The 16,438-nt window shown below is 36.5% G+C and overlaps 1 protein-coding gene across 1 annotated transcript; it reads right to left on the bottom strand.

Moving 5' to 3' along the window:
• Positions 1–349: 349 nt before the first annotated feature.
• LOC105221928 (uncharacterized) lies at positions 350–9,132 on the bottom strand. The gene is made up of 3 exons (XM_011199075.3): positions 8,795–9,132; positions 7,818–8,073; positions 350–2,141 (listed from the first exon to the last, which is right to left on the bottom strand). The coding sequence occupies exons 1-3, from the start codon at positions 8,939–8,941 to the stop codon at positions 1,840–1,842; spliced, it is 705 nt and encodes a 234-aa protein (XP_011197377.1). The 5' UTR covers positions 8,942–9,132; the 3' UTR covers positions 350–1,839.
• Between the last annotated feature and the right edge of the window lie 7,306 nt (positions 9,133–16,438).

Here is a 16,438-nt window from a genome sequence, read left to right as displayed (position 1 = left end):
TTCTTTTTAGTTTCTCTTTAATCAGTGGTTTCTTTTAAATAAGGATGATAGTAGGTTTGTCCTCACTTTTAGATGTCACTTGTTTCCTCCCTATTTTTTCCTGTCATCTATGTTTCCAGTTTCTCCATAATGGTCAGACCACTTCTTCACAAATGTACAACCCGGCTTAAATTACAGTGCAGTCCAGTTGGGGTCTTGAGGATGCTTCCTTAGAAATGCTACGACATGACACATTAAGAAAAAGAAAACTGATCGAATTTTAGGTACCAGTGAGCGAATACACCACGCAGAGAACATTTAGACACAAATTAGTTATAAAGGAGTGATATAATAAACCCACAATTAAACATTATGAACCAGCTTTATATTTTTTTCAAACATTTATTTTCATTCTGTTTATACTCGTAATCTTAAAAACTGAAACACGAAAAATAAATTTATGCCACGTCTTCTCTAAGCGTCCTTATTTGATAAAATATTCAATATTTTAAATGCAAATTTTCCATTTTTGGCTGCACCGAATGCCGAAAGGGCAATACAGGACACTGAGATACTGGAGGTGAAACCGTTATGTAATCACAATAATTAGTAGGGTTTTCAATTTCGATGAGTTTCGAATGCATTTCTCTCTTTATGGGTAATTGAATTGAGTAAATATTGAGGGAATTGAGTTAAATGCGTTGCAAATGGAGCGTAATAAAATTAGTGTTTTTGTTAGTTTTGTACTTTGCGCAGATATTTAAAGATTGTAAGCCTTAGAGGAAATATAGATGGAGAAGAAAGCATGATTTAGTAAGTTGAGATAGTTTTTGCGAACTGTGAACATTTGTATATGTATGTGTGTGTGTGTGTGCATAATATGTAAGCGTGCTAAAAGTGTCGTAATGAAGAACGAGTAGCTTTTAGAAGTTTGAAAACTTTCTCATGCAGCTTGTAAATTGTTTTTGGTGAAGTAATCAGATTAAGCGTTAAGTGCGTTAGTCATAGCTTAAGTGTCCTCCGTTCCAGCATACGCTAAGACATTAAGTCGGCATGTGTGTGGAACCGTAGGACCAGTCTTTCATTTTAGTAAAAAATAGAGTAGGCGAAGCTTTGTTAAACTGTTAATACAAGTGTTAAAGTACTCAGTTGAGTACCTCGAAAGTACGCTAATGCAGTTAGTACTAGTCTAACAGAACACAATGAGCGGTGAATATAAGTACATAACGAGTACAATAAAGTTAATACAGTTATAATAAAATATAAACTACTTAGTTGGGTCTAGATAAATTTTAGTATAAACACTTAAGCGAGCTCATAATTGGACTACATAGTAAGCGAGCAGGCGGGCAGCTGAGCTGGCATAAAAAGAAACCGACGCGAACAATTCGGGAACGTAATCCTTATGTGTGTGTGTGTGTGTTGTGCAAATATATAATAAATATTTGATTTGACTATGAGTTAATTAGTATTAGTTAATTGCAAAAAGTAGCTTTTTGATTTGATGATGGAGTTTAACAATGCTTTAGTGACTTAATTTTAGAATAATTCTCCGTTTTCCACAACTAGATACTTTCCACTTAGCTTTCCACACTAACCCAACTTTGTATTTGCACTGCAATTTTCACTAATTTTTAATATTTCTTCATTTCAAAATTTGTATACCCCGCTCTGCCCCGGTTAAAGTACAAAAAAGCATGGCGTTCATTATTAGTTCTTTTAAAACAAAAAAATTGCTCTAAATTAAACTCAATTATTGTTATAAATTAAATAAATAAATAAATTAGAAAATTATATTAGTTTTTTGTTTTTCAGGATATACATATTGCACTCCCGTTTAGCCACGTTCCTCTTCGCCTCCTATTGCTGATACGCTGAGTAGGCCAGCTTTTGCGCTTCGTTCATTGAGCGTGCGTAGCCGTGTTCTTCGTGCGAGTAGTGTGGGTGTGCCACGACTTCGTAGTTCTCTTTCTTCGATTCAAGCAGCTTCTTCAGGCCAATGATGCCGCTCAACAGCAATGCGATCTTGCCGATGACGAGCGCTTTGAAGGAGATCAGAGCTAGGAAACCGATGGCGAGTGGCAGGAGTGCGGCCATCTTCAATTTGAAGAGCATCAACAGAGGCAGGAGGTACTTCTTCTTTTCCTTCTTCTTGCCGCGCGCTAAATTAAATACAGAAGAAAGAGAGTGAGTAATGTATTGTCTGTGAAAGTTTTTTTTTTAAGTGTAAGTGTGTTGTTTTTGTTGTTATAAATGAATATCACTTTAATTTCATTTCTAAATTTACTTTTCCGTATCTAGCTTCAGTACTTCTGGATATAAGCTTTTGTGTTGCGTTTCGATTGAATTTATTTAATACAAATGCTGCTTAAGAATTGTATTTCTTTGCAAATAGTTTATATAGATTGGAATCCAACACATTTTCTAAGCAAGCTTTAAAGTAAATTTCCACTCAAACAAACAACAACAAAGAAACAAGGACAAACTTGTAGTTACTGTAGCTAATAAATTTAGTATTTAAAATGTTCCTCAACAACACTTGTAAACTCGTTGTAGTTGTTGTTGGTGCTTTTAACTTTTCGGAAGATGGCAGCAATTCAATGGACGAACTTAAGAACTTTGGTGCAAATTTCCGCAAACAACTTACTTTAGCTGTCTTCATGTGTTTGTGTACGTATACACATATAGCATACGAATATACTATAAGTGTGTGTGTAAGCCTAATCTGCAAATGTTCAAATGCACTTTGCTTCTATTCGTAGTAGTATGTACAGCTCGCTGGTGTGAATAGGCAATCGAGTGTGCAGTTATAAACGCACACACATACATAAACATACATGTGTGGACATCTGTGCAGCAGCCACGACAGGATCAACAAGCTTTCCATAAAGTGGTTTAGAAAAGTCATTCGAAATTGTTGGCAATAAATTACAAACAAGAAATTAAAAGAAACCTCAATTACAAAAACAAATACTGCCACAACTTTCCTGAGAATGAAAAGAAATCAGTTAAATGGCCACAGAAGCAATTGCAACAACATTTTCCATAAATATAACCAGACAACGTGCTGCCTTTAGCTGCAGGAGAAAACAGCTTTCCAAAGTTTACCAACAGCAAAGGCAATGAACAGGAAAATGTAAATACACATGTTTATTTACACAAACATACCTATATATATATACACTTAAATATACATATCTATATATAAAAGTATAAATACTCGTACATAGATATGTACGTATGGTCAAAGATTAGCTAGTTAGAAAATTGTGTATTGAAGACGAGCGCTAAGTGTGAAAGTGTGAGTTGAAGGCAAAAATTGCAGGTACTGTTGCAAGGTTGATAGTTGTTATTAATATTTTATTAAAGAGAGGGGTATTCTTAACTATTGGAAGGGACTAGCATTTTGTCCGATAGTAAGTAGCTGATCTAGTCCGTCTATTTTATTTTACTCTACTAAGATATATCCCATAATCAGCTCCTCAACTCAGTTGATATAGAGAAAAAATTAAATCAAGTTCCTTAAGAAAAAGGAGAAAGACTCGCTATATTTGGTACTGATGTTGGTTAGAAACCGAAAGAAGTTAGGGTGTGAAAATACCTAGAAAAAGAATTTACTACGTATATTGGTCATCACTTAACGGAATTCATTATTCATTTGCGGCTATTGAAAGTTATATGAATGTACGTATGTTTCTTGTTAAGATCCGTTAATTGTTGTTAACTCCCTGAAAGTTTTAGAAGGTAATAATTAAAATTTTCCTAATTTTGTAACTCAAAAATTTCTTATGGTTTCCTAGAAAGGACCACCCTTGCATGGAAGTACGAAATAGTTCAATGAGCGACGCTTATTAGAATGGTTGAAGGTGCATGTCATCCTATCCTATCAGATTCAGAAAATTTTAGTTTCTATGTAAATAAACATATACATTCGGAAATCCTCAAAGGGTTTGACTTTATACCGGATCCATGGAATCGTGAGTGGCGAAACCAAACTCTGACGGCTTTTTATCTGCCCACCTAAGGAAAAGTACCCTAGACCCGCTATCAATATATTGGGAACGCGTCGGCGATTCCCTCTCCTCGTGTGTTCTATTGCTGGGATAGCTGGGTTTCACGGGAACTTGGCCAGCTTTAGTCTACCATCGGTCCATGCGTTGTTAACAGATCCAAGATCGATCGGAAGCCATTCGGTGAGCTCATTGTCCTCAGTAAAGCCAACCTTGTATTGTTTTTTCCTGTCTAATAATATCGAACATGGGGAATTCTAATTTAATAGCTTTATAAATAAATGTTTTTATTAGACCAAGTGCGATCTCTGTATCAGCCATCCAACCTCACATAAAATAATTTCAACTTTTCGAAATCGAATTATTATTATAAGACATATATACAACATATATATACTTAAAAAATAAATAAACTCGTCTCTTTCAGTTTTAGTGAATATGCATTCATGGGAGAAGGCTTAAAGTGCCAGGGTTCAGGGACCAGTCAATATAGAACATTAGAACGGGAAAATGAACATATGGGGAAGAAGGAAATAAAGTCAACATTATCGGTTTTTACATAATAATAATAATAATGACATGAAAAAATGGAACAAATAAAATATTTTCAATCGGTGGCTAGTGTTTAGTCGAAATCGAAGGAGCTCTAGACATCGCATGCAGCTGCGTCAGTTTTTCCCAAAGCAGAAAATTCGCGGTAGAAGACCAGTTCGAAATGTTAGCTAAACTACATACTTCTGCGTGCAACGTAATTGACGGCAAACTGGCAACAGTGGCAGCCTACTTTAAACTTGAAGCAACAGTTGCTGACACACTTGGAGTCATTGACGACAAAGAATTCAATTAAACTGCACATTTGACTGCCTGCAATAGAAGTGTGGAATCGATGTTCTTTCTTCTAATTTCATTTTGTTTTTAATTTTTTGTTTTAACAACACACGCTACACTAAGCATTCCTTATTGTCGCTGCTTGTCTATGTCTCGAACCTCATGGAGGTGTTCATTTGTATTTGTCATGTTAGTTGGCCATTGCCCCATATGATTTCTCCAAGGCTGTTTTGTATGCAGTTTCGACATCTATGCGGCACAACAGTTACTTTCCTTGTTCGTTAATTAACGCACAACCCGTAACCCCTTGTCCAGTCAGCATGCGCATTTCACAAGCATTGAATTTCTCTATTTACAGTTGTTTGGATGCCTAGATATTTTACTTTTCCTTTTTCGCATACCCACGCACGCACACACATACGCCCACAAATACGTGCAAGTTTAACTCGTTTGTATGCGCAGTGCGTGCACACTATTCTCCACTGGATTTGCGCCCGCCTTACCTTCTTCATGCTCACATACATTTATTTATTCCACATGCTTCTGTAGTCGCTAATATGTCGAGGTAACTGCAACTTTAACGTGCGCCTAAACATAAATATTGCTTAAGTAGGTAAACAACAATGTGCTGCAACAACAGGGGCAACGAAGCCGTCGGACTCATAAAAGCTGTAATTGATATATATATACACTTATATATATATATAAAATATATATATATATAAAAGTACACTGAGTCTGCCTGTGGGCTAATACGAGCACGAGAAAGTGCTTCAACGCGAACCGGCCTGTTTGGATGTGGCCATGCGCCCATTAATGGCTGGCAATCGAACGGCTGCAGCCTGCATTTAGCAACTAGCATCCTTAATTTGTGATAATCTGTAACTGATTGAGCAGCTTTGGAAAAAACTACTTAGGTGGCTTACTGGGGCATGTGAGCATTGGAAATTCTCGGAATATGAGTTATTGGGAAAAATTATTTTCGCCTATATTTTGCCATGTTTTACTATATATATATGGGATTAATTATTTTGAAGAATCGTTCTGAAACTATAAATTCATTAAATTTGAAAGCAAGATTTAGAAAAGATAGAAAATAAAAATTTATTCGAGAATTTGAATTGGTTCCCTTTAATATTTCGAGGGACTTCTGCACCAGAGTGAAAATAACTTTTTTACTAAAGTCTTGCATTCCAGAAGTCTGGATTTTATTGTGTCATGATGTGTATAAAATGAGCCACATTGACGAAATTTTGTCCATGGAAGGTAAAGCATCGCGCAAGATTAGATTGGCTACTGCAAACCCGCCACATACTTATTTTACTAGAGCAATAGCAGGTGGTAAATTTGTGATTACTATTGGTAACTGGAAAAATATTCAGTCTCAGGTTTACACACATCTTACACAAACTATTAATATTGTTTGCTCCTTAATGAATGACTTCTATAGATACTTTCCTAAGTTGTCTTCAATATAATTTATTATACCCTGAACAGGGTATATTAACTTTGTCACGATGTTTGTAACACCCAGAAGGAAGCGTCGGAGACCCTATAAAGTATATATATAAATGATCAGTATGTTGAGCTGAGTCGATTTAGCCATGTCCGTCTGTCTGTCCGTCCGTCCGTCTGTCCGTCTGTCTGTATATATACGAACTAGTCCCTCAGTTTTTAAGATATCGTTTTGAAATTTTGCAAACGTCATTTTCTCTTCAAGAAGCTGCTCATTTGTCGGAACGACCGATATCGGACCACTATAACATATAGCTGCCATACAAACTGAACGATCGGAATCAAGTTCTTGTATGGAAAACTTTCACATTTGACAAGATATATTCACGAAATTTGGTATACATTATTTTCTAAAGCACCAATGTCATCTCCAAAAAAATTGTTCTAAAGATGTCATCTCCAAAAAATTGTTTAGAACGGATTACTATAGCATACAGCTTCCATACAAACTGAACACATAGTTACTAACAGAAATGCTGTGAAGGGTATTTAGCTTCGGTGCAACCGAAGTTAACGTTTTTTCTTGTTTTTTTTTCTTTCGCTAAAGGAGATTTGAAGGATGTGTTCATCTGGGTATTTGTCTAACCTGTCGCTTCAAAAATTAAAATATTTAACATATTATCTTAATTTCCTCGTCCACGGGTCAGAACTTTTTAGGAGGATTTATACTTCTTCTGTTACCCCTCTTATTAAAATTAAACTCATAAATTGGGAAAGATAGTAAAAAAGCGGTGTGTTACGTACGTAACGTAATTCGTGTTCAACTCATGTTTGTAAATATGTATGCACACGTGGATTACTACATATAATCTACATAAGCAACGCCAAACTTTTGTGTTTTCAATCTAAATGCAAATTAAAGGTTGCAAATTTGATTTGAAGCGATTAAAACTTCATTCGCAGGCTGAAGCTTAAATACTCGTATATGAGATTTTACGTCAGTGTGCCTCAAACCTCAACTAGATCAAATGAAGCATTGACCTTGAAAATACGTTCAATGTTATTTATTTTTTTTTCTCGAAAAAATCGAGCTGTTGCTGGAAATTTACACAATTATAGAATACAAGGCAATGCACCGATGTACAAACACGAATCACGACCTCAAGCAGCAATGCACCGTTGCACTTTCAAGACCAAAACAAAGCCGCTAGTTTTACGACTCCAGTTTGACGACCTCAAAATTCGCTAACGCACACCCATGCCACACTGACCCACACATATTGGCAGCAACTATCTTCTACATACATATTGGCGATGTTTTGCAGTGAAAACATGATTTTTTCCACTATTGCTGCGAGCTTAGGCCACGCGATGCATAAAACACATCAGTGTAAATTGCATCCGTGTGCGGAGAAACGCACGCCATATGCTTTACATAGTGATAACAGCTTGGCGATTGCAGGAGCTTGATTTCATACTTTGTGTGTTCTCTATCCCAAAACCCCATTTACATAGTTCGGTTCACAAATTGGTGTGTACACTTACATTCTTCGAGGGCACGTTGCATATCCTGAATGGAGTCTTTGGGCACTTTGAATTGCAGTGTGTGTGTGCCGAAGAATCGCGCCACACGCTCCACCAGCAAAGCATCGACCTCGTTTTCACGCGCTTCGGGTTCTTCGGGCAAGGCAGCTTCGCTTAAAGAACGCCCCACTGGGATGTCATCGGTTTTTATCAACGAAATTCCTTCAGTCAATTTGACGTCTCCATTCTCAGTGTCGAAGTAGTGTAACGCGCGTTCCTGCATAAGAGACAAAGTGATAATTTGAAAGTGGTTTCTATATGTTTTGTTTGCAAAAATTGAATAATTATGTTTTCTAAAGCTTTGGACGAACAATATAACTGTTCGTATAAATTTGTAAATATTTGGTCATAACTGTATGGTAAGCATATGATTTATGAAGAGTGGCGTGTTCTCGAGTCGTGTTGACGAGTAATATCAAATGTTCAAAGAACATTCTTGAGTTCAGGAAAGAGTTACAGGGGTTGTGAGGGTTTACAGAAACTTTAGATCCGGATCTTAAAGGAAAACAGCACTTTTATTTAAAATTTTTAATTGGTGTTAGATACCAAATACTCTGTAATAATTTTAAAATAATTTCGTTTTAAATTGTTTTCTAACTAAATAATAAAAGGCTATTTTAGATTATATATGTTATATTATTAAAAGGTGGATATAATTTTAAAAATATCAGAGAAAAGAGTATTTAAAAATATTTCGTTTTTGGCAAAATCAGGTCCCTGTTGATACCAAGTTTTATGTTTCACATTTGGTTGTATTGATAGTAGAAGATGATCCGATTTAATTAAATTGTTTTATCACCAACACATTCTTAACAAATTTCTCACATTTATATGCAAATGTAATTATAATTGCTTTTGTTGCATATGAGTGCAGACTTTGTCACTGTTAGTCTCGTTTTAACAACACTCATTTCTTATGCAGCAAGCTTTCCTCTTACCTTCATGCACAAAACCATTGAACGATCACCGCACTCCTTGACCATTTTAAGGGCATTGGTCAGGAGGCTGTCTGTCTCGGAGACTTGATTGGCGCTGGAGGCGGCACTGGTGGCCACCAGGGCGAACAAACACACAAACTTGAACATTTTCACTAATTTTGCGTTTTCGTTTCGAATTCGACGCAAAGTCACACAACACAACACCGTTCCTGCTGTTGATCCTTAGTAATCTACCGCTACTTCACTGTATACAGTTACTTCAGTTGTTATTTAATTTCTCTCGGGTTTGCGATCAATCGATCAGTCGGACGGCAACCGGTAAACTGTGACTAGGAGGCGTTTGTGGATCGAGTTTTATTCCCGGCGTACAACCGACGCTGTGACAGTAAACGCAGTCAAACGCACACACACGCACGCACTGGCATGACAGCGGTTGTTTTACACACGTACATGTGTGACATACAAACACATGCGCGCGCACACACTTTTTTGTACTCACTACTATTTGCTTGTAATTCAAATTGAATTGCATCCAATTGAAGTGAGTTAAACGTAATCGCGCTGAGAAAGCCACTTGCTTTGCGGTGCTCGCTTTTGTTGCTGTCGACCATTGTTGCTATTATTGTTGAGCTTGTTGTTAAAGTGGTTTATTGAAAAATAGCGTTTACTTTGCGGCTCATCGACGGCGTTGTGGCACTTTAACACCATCGTCTAGTCGACATTCAGAGTCACACATGCGCATTGTACGAGTATAAGTAGACCAATATTGCTACCTCCGACCGCCGGCAGACCGCCGCCAACTTCTATGCATAATGTGCCGTCAAAGTTTGCACTGCCAAAGCAGAAATCGCGCTAAGAATACCAAACAGTTGTACGGCATTTGAAGTGGCCTCTTCTGCAGTAACAGTAAAATGAGTTGTACGTTTTTACTGCCGGTATTACTGTCGTTGTTATTGTTATTCAACTTTAGCAACTCTTCAAACCTGGCTTACTCTGGCAATGACATTGTACCATCAAAAACCTCATATTTGCTCTCATTCTCTCTTAGTACTTTTTCAGTTTCTCTCGAGTGTCAGTTATAAGCTCATTTTCAGCTTATTTTATGTGGCTGTTTTTTTTTTCAAATATTGTCAACTTCAGTGTAGCTTAATCATTTGCTTCACATCTCTCAGAGTCGGTAAAGTGCAGTGACTTTACTGCTCTTATATCAGTTTGTGCTCTTGCAACCGTGCTAAGAAAGTCACGGAGGCAATTTCAATTGAAAGGAAGTATGCCTGTGCCATAGTAAGCAAAGTAAGTACGGGATTATTCAATTGAACACCTAAAATCACCAAAAATGTCTCAAATTTGAATAATTTCGGTGCAGAATAAATCAAGCAGACTTAGCTTAGGTTAGGTTATTCTGGCCGGCTGTAATGTCATATATGGACCTAATAGTCCTTAGTAATACCAGATGGAGGTTCATTTTAATTTCAGCTGAAGTATCCGTCGTACAGGGCGTCAACGATTTTTGCGAACTTTAAGAGAGATTTGATATCAAGTTCTGATTTTTTATATAGCTCCTTGAACTACTCCAAGATATCTGAGATAATTTCTAAATAAGGCCGAACGGAGGTATAAAAGGTGTTCCAGCGTCTTTTGCATGCCTATTTCCCTGCACTGTCTGTACGTGTCGTTGTTGCTAATGCCCACCGGCTCCCATAACATAAGTATGAGGAGGTCAGCTCAACTTAGTCCGGAAAGTGAAATTCTGAAGTACATAAAATACATACGGCGATTTTTACGATGAGTGAAATAGTTCAACAAAGAAGTTCCACTAAATTTTGTATGCGGACTAAAATTTCTGGTTCTGAAACATACAGTATGTTGGAACAGGCTTTCGGTGATAATTGTTTGTCGGAAGCAAGTATTTCTGCAAAAGCAGAGTGACAGCAGAATTACTCATTTTTTTCGAAAAACAAGGTCGCGTTGCGACTATCAGCATGTCATGAAACGTATTATTACTAGCGATTAGTCTTGGATCTATACCAACGACACGCAAACAGACGACAATATCATGTCAAAGGTAAGTCGAAGCCGAAAAAACACGTCGAAGCGAGTCAAAATCAAGGTTATGTGGACAGTTTTCTTCGATTATTGAGATGTGGTTGCACAAGTGTTGGCCCCAATTGGGGACTACTTTCAGTGGGACGACATAGATTTTTAAGAAAACAAGGAACTTTAAAATTAGAACAAAGCCTTCCCGGTATTTGTTCATAATAAAATTAAATAATAAACTAATATTCCTGTTAAATAATGCACTGTCCATCGCAAGCCACTGACAGAGTACTCTAATAGTCCAATATACATGGGCATGGAGCCAAGTGTGAAAAAGTGGCATCTACATTTGTGCTCGGCGCTCTGAACATAGTATTCATGGAGCGCGTTCTCTTTCATCCAACTCATTTAGAAACTCGTTTGCATATCGTTCAGACGTTTTTTAAGAGAATACAAAATACAAAATATTTAAAGAGACCACATTGTTGTACACGGGTTAACATGTTATTTATATTTATGCATTTTTGCATGTACGTATTTTCTTTTCGGTGCCCATTACAGAGGAAGCCGCCAAAGTTGAACAAATAGTTAAAAGTTATATACGAGTATTATAGCAGGCGAAGCTGTGGGTTAGCTGTGAAAAAATGTACACCGTCAGGGGTTAGCTGCGCATGCTCAGTGTTTTCTAACGACATGTGTACCAATGTATGTACATGTGTACTTGAAACTGCCGTAACATGCGCGACTTCATATTTTAGCAAATATAATGACTGCTGTAATTGATGGACACTAAATTGTAAATTTTATGGCGTTTACTATTACCAATCGTTTACACTAATGCTGGCAACCTTGCTATACACACACCGTGAATCTGGATAAATTGTAATAATCATTTCTAGGGCCTTTTGTTATAAATGGGTAGCATATCCTTTAAGAATTCGTGATTAAACTATAAAAATATACTTTTCATTACCTCTCAAAGTTGAGGTTATATTTATGGTCAGTAGAGACCCTCTTAAAATAGTAGATTCCAAAGGTACACCTAGGAACTGCCATTTTGTATTCATATGTACTACTGTGATCAAAAAGTAAGTAAGGGAAAGACTTTTTAAAGCCTTATTGTCAAAATAAAGTACATATTTTGAGGGTTCAAGGCTAGTCTCACCGTTTGCAGCAAAAGTTGTTTACACTTATGCCAAAATTGGATTTGCATCATTTGTCCCCCTGATATATGTACATATATTGATGTAATTCCTGGTATATTAGTAAGCTCTCAGGTAAAAATTCGATGACTGCCTAAGTTTTATCTAACTCTTTATTCTATGATTTGCAAAATTGTATGGGTATACTATTGTTATTCGAAAAGCCAAACCTTAGACCGGAGGTATAAAAAATGTATTTTAAAGAGTTTTTACTGTCTGCATTATTCCCACTAACAAAAAGCCAAGGCAAACGCATAATCGGTTGGAGGCGTGTGTGTGTGGCAATGAAATTAGAGTAAAGTAGAAAATTGACGCGTTTGAAGCAAGCATGTGGCAACAGAAAGAAAAAGTTTCACTTCAGTTTTGCACTACCGCATTGGCAGCGAAGCGATCGAACAGCGGCAGCTGCTGCCAAGTTCATGTGGTCTTATCCGGTCGCCTGAATAGCCGCAGTCTCGATGCGCGGCAGCGTCTCTAACGATTGCGATTCGCTAATGTCGTCAACTAATGTAGCTGCGTGTCGGTTTTATTCGCTACTTAATTTAGTTTGCTTTCATGCGAGCACTTTTACTGCCAACAATAAAATTGTTGACATAAGTAAGCGATAACTAGACGCGTACAGTATCTTTGCATTTGTTGTTGCTGTTATTGGAGTTGTTGTTTTGGCTGCAACTTTGTCATCAGAAGAAAGTGCCTGCATGCCATTTGAATCGGTAAATTTTTACAATTAAACATTTGCTCACACAAAGGTAGTCACATAGTTGTGAAATTAATACATTCATGTATACAAATATAGTGGCATGCACATCCACGCGTGTCTTTACATAATTGCAGCTACTTATCTATTTACTTGCTTACAGCTTCATACAGCAGCTTGTCTTGCTCCAGCTTTGCCGACGAGTTCGCTTAATTGCAGTCGCTTTGCCGTTTAGCGTTTCTAATGTCAATATTTGCCTATAAATGTCGCGAGTTGTTGACAAAACAACAACAAATTAGATAACGTATGTAAAAATTTGCACACTCATGCTCACATACATACATGCACACATGCCGTCATTTGCATACAAGTTATTAAAAAGTGAAAAGTCAGTGGCAATGCCAATCCGTCGCGAATGAAAAGTGAGATAAATCGGAATTATGTTTTCTTTGCAGAAGCGGTGCTTGTTATCGTGACTGTTACATAATTAAAGCGAAATAATAACGATCTTTAAGTTTTCTTAGAGCTGTTAATGAAGAAACAGCGGATGGGCATAATATTGCAACATATACCTATAACGGGGGTTCTATGTGTATTACCAGTTTCATAACTCTTTAGCAAAAGAGGGAAATTTAAAAATACTGCTTTTGTCTTTTTGTTTGGGTTGTTTACTGTAATGACTAAATAGAATTGTAAAACAAAGGAATCTAAATGTGAAGATATGGTAGTTTTACATATAACATAATTTAGCAAATTTTAGAAATGACAGTATTTAAAATTTTCAGGAGCGCAGAACAGACCCGGATGATGCAGAGGAAGTGCATGGAATTAGAGGCAAAAGTCATACAATTTTGTTTTTGTTTCCATTAATATGAGGCGCGATACATTCTTCCTCCTGTGAGCTTTCGCATTTCCAAATAGCAATGACCAATTCCTACTTTTGTCCAACCCATACTTTTGGGATCCCTAGAATGTCAGCTATATCAAAAATCACAATTTTGTCATTTTGAATAATTGTTTGGGGTTTTCGTCCGTACATCCTGTTTTGAAGTTCATCGCTCTCTCATTCTCTCATTGACTTATCGTCAAAATACTATAATTAGATACAATAATACAACATTTCACAAATCTTACACACGTGTCTTTGAAGATCATATATATAAGTATAAGGAATGGTACTATATTTATACCCGCAACAGGGTAAGTTAAGTTTGCCCCGATGTTTGTAACACCCAGAAAGAAACGCCTATAAAATATACACATACATTGTGATAAAAAGCACCCGGAAATTGTAATTATTTTCCTCGGGTAAATTATATTTAATAAAAAGTATTTTGCTATTAAGAGTTGGTAGGACTGTCCTTAACTACTAGGCCAAATATGAGCGAGATCTGTCAACCAGTTCGTTTACAGCCGATGCTTAAGTCGTTACACTTCCGCAGTGCGTTACGATTTTTATAATGAATAAAAATATCGAACAAATGATTTTGGTGGTTATTTCGGGCATGAAACGCGTTCTTGATTGATTCGTCCTGATAAAGCTGTATTTTTTTTTAAATAGTACCGTATGCAAGTCTTTTGACATGCTTGATCATGCGAATTCCAATCTTACATTCATGAAGAGCTTTGTAACTGCTCATGCGACATGGGATATGAGTTTGACATGCAAACAAGTCAACAATCAATCGAAATGATGAAACAAAATTCTCTGAAGGAGTTGGAGGCCATCTCAAAAAGTGCTTTTGATAAATGTTTTGAGGACCGGAAAAATGTTAAGATCATTATGAATGTTTTCATTACGCATGCACCATTGTGAACATCGTGATTGTTCTAAACATTTTAGATTAGAAACTTTGTATTATATAAATGTTGATTGCACAGATCGTATCCCACGGTTGAATGCCATACATCCAAATCGGTTTTATGACTGCATTGTATAACAGCACTTTGTTGTGCAGGCTAAGTTTAGAACTTTTGTTTAAAAGCCAATTTAAATTTGCTGCTCTTAACTTTATGCAAGTTATTTTACTCCGATATATTTTCGCCACGTGAGCCTTCAATTCAGGTGAATCCCAAGATACTTGGGGTACTAGGACATTATTTATTTTAATTCAGTTGGCTAGCCATTCTTTGACAAAAGTTAAGTGCTGCTCTAACACCTGTACTCTTGATGCTCTGATTGGGGCATTTGTTACGACTTACTAGAGCTGTGCCATCCGCGAAAGTAGATGTCAATACGTTAATAGCTATTGGAATGTCTGCTGTATATATTATGTACAGGGTTGGACCTAGCACGCTACACTGCGGTACACCAGCGCTTATTGCTCATTCTTTTGATATGAAGTCTGCTATTTTAACTGTCAATTTCCTGCTTCATCAATATGACTCCAAAGTTTTATGCAATTCGTAACGTAAAACGTTTTTGATTTTCTATAAAAGGCCTTCATGCCAGACCTTATCGAACGCCTGAGCTACACCAAGAAAAATAACTGATTAGTACTCTCTGTGCTCGAATGCTTTCTTGATTTCGTTGGTAATTCTATTTACTTGCTCTACAGTGCCATGTTTAGCACGAATAGCGAATTTGTGCGTTGGTTTTATATTACTTTCATGGTGGAAAGGTGTCATCTTTGATAGTAACACTTTTTTAAATATTTTAGAAATACAGGGTAAGAGACTTATTAGTCTGTAAATTTGTGAGATATCGACATGCAATTTTTTCGTACTTTTTTCACGTCCTTTTTTGCTAAATAAGCTGCACATTTGCCGGCACCGCCGATGTAGGATGATTAAAGCAAATAGCTTCCATACAAACTGAGCGATCGCAGTCCTTATATGGAAACCTTTTTCATTTGACAAGATACCTTCACAAAATTTGAGATAGATTATTGTTTCAGGCATTGATTAAATCTCCGTAAAAATTATCAACTGCCATATAAAATCACCGCTCAAATTAAGTTCTTGTATGGAATTTTTTGTTGCTGTTTATAATTATAGTTTCGGTTTAACCGCAGTAGACGTTTTTTCTTGTTTTTCGTCGAATTTAATTCTGGAGTTTGTGTGACTATGAAGTACGATATACCTCGCTTTTTTTTTACATTTTAAAAATATAATTTTTAAGTTATATGGGGACTGTATGCTATACATAGTAATCCGATATCGGGGACTGGTTCTGACAAATGAGCAGCGTCTTGGTGAAAAAATGAAATGTATGCACAATTACAGACGGAAGGACGGACAAACGGACATGGCTAAATCGACTCAGCTCATCACGCTAATTTTTGATCGATTTTTTGGCCGTAAGTTGTTGCTAAAAAAATTGCAAAAGCAAACAATTCCTGCGTAATGTACAATATAATGAAGTTATAGTATTTCAAGTGGATATGTGTGATAGTCTTCTAGTACCATCCTCTTCAGCAGTTTCCACAAAAACGGCGTTAGTGTTTTATGTACAGTGGCTGTGCGAAGACTTCGACACTACACTGGGTTGTAAAATTTCCATTTTTTTCCTCATTATACCAATTGAATTATGATTTTAAGACCCTAAAGTTTACTTATTTTAAAATTAAAAAAAGATAGATTTTTTGAAAAACCTAGGCTTTCCTAACAATGCTAATTTGAATTATTACATAAAGAAATATGTACATAACGAGTAAAAAATTTATCCATGTTAAGTAACTGTATATGGAAATATACTATTTTTGGAAG

The sequence above is a fragment of the Bactrocera dorsalis genome, chromosome 2 (assembly GCF_023373825.1).
Source record: "Bactrocera dorsalis isolate Fly_Bdor chromosome 2, ASM2337382v1, whole genome shotgun sequence".
NCBI lineage: Eukaryota > Metazoa > Arthropoda > Insecta > Diptera > Tephritidae > Bactrocera > Bactrocera dorsalis.
The sequence above is the reverse complement of the archived record's forward strand: the minus strand, read 5'-3'. Positions and strand labels throughout refer to the sequence as shown.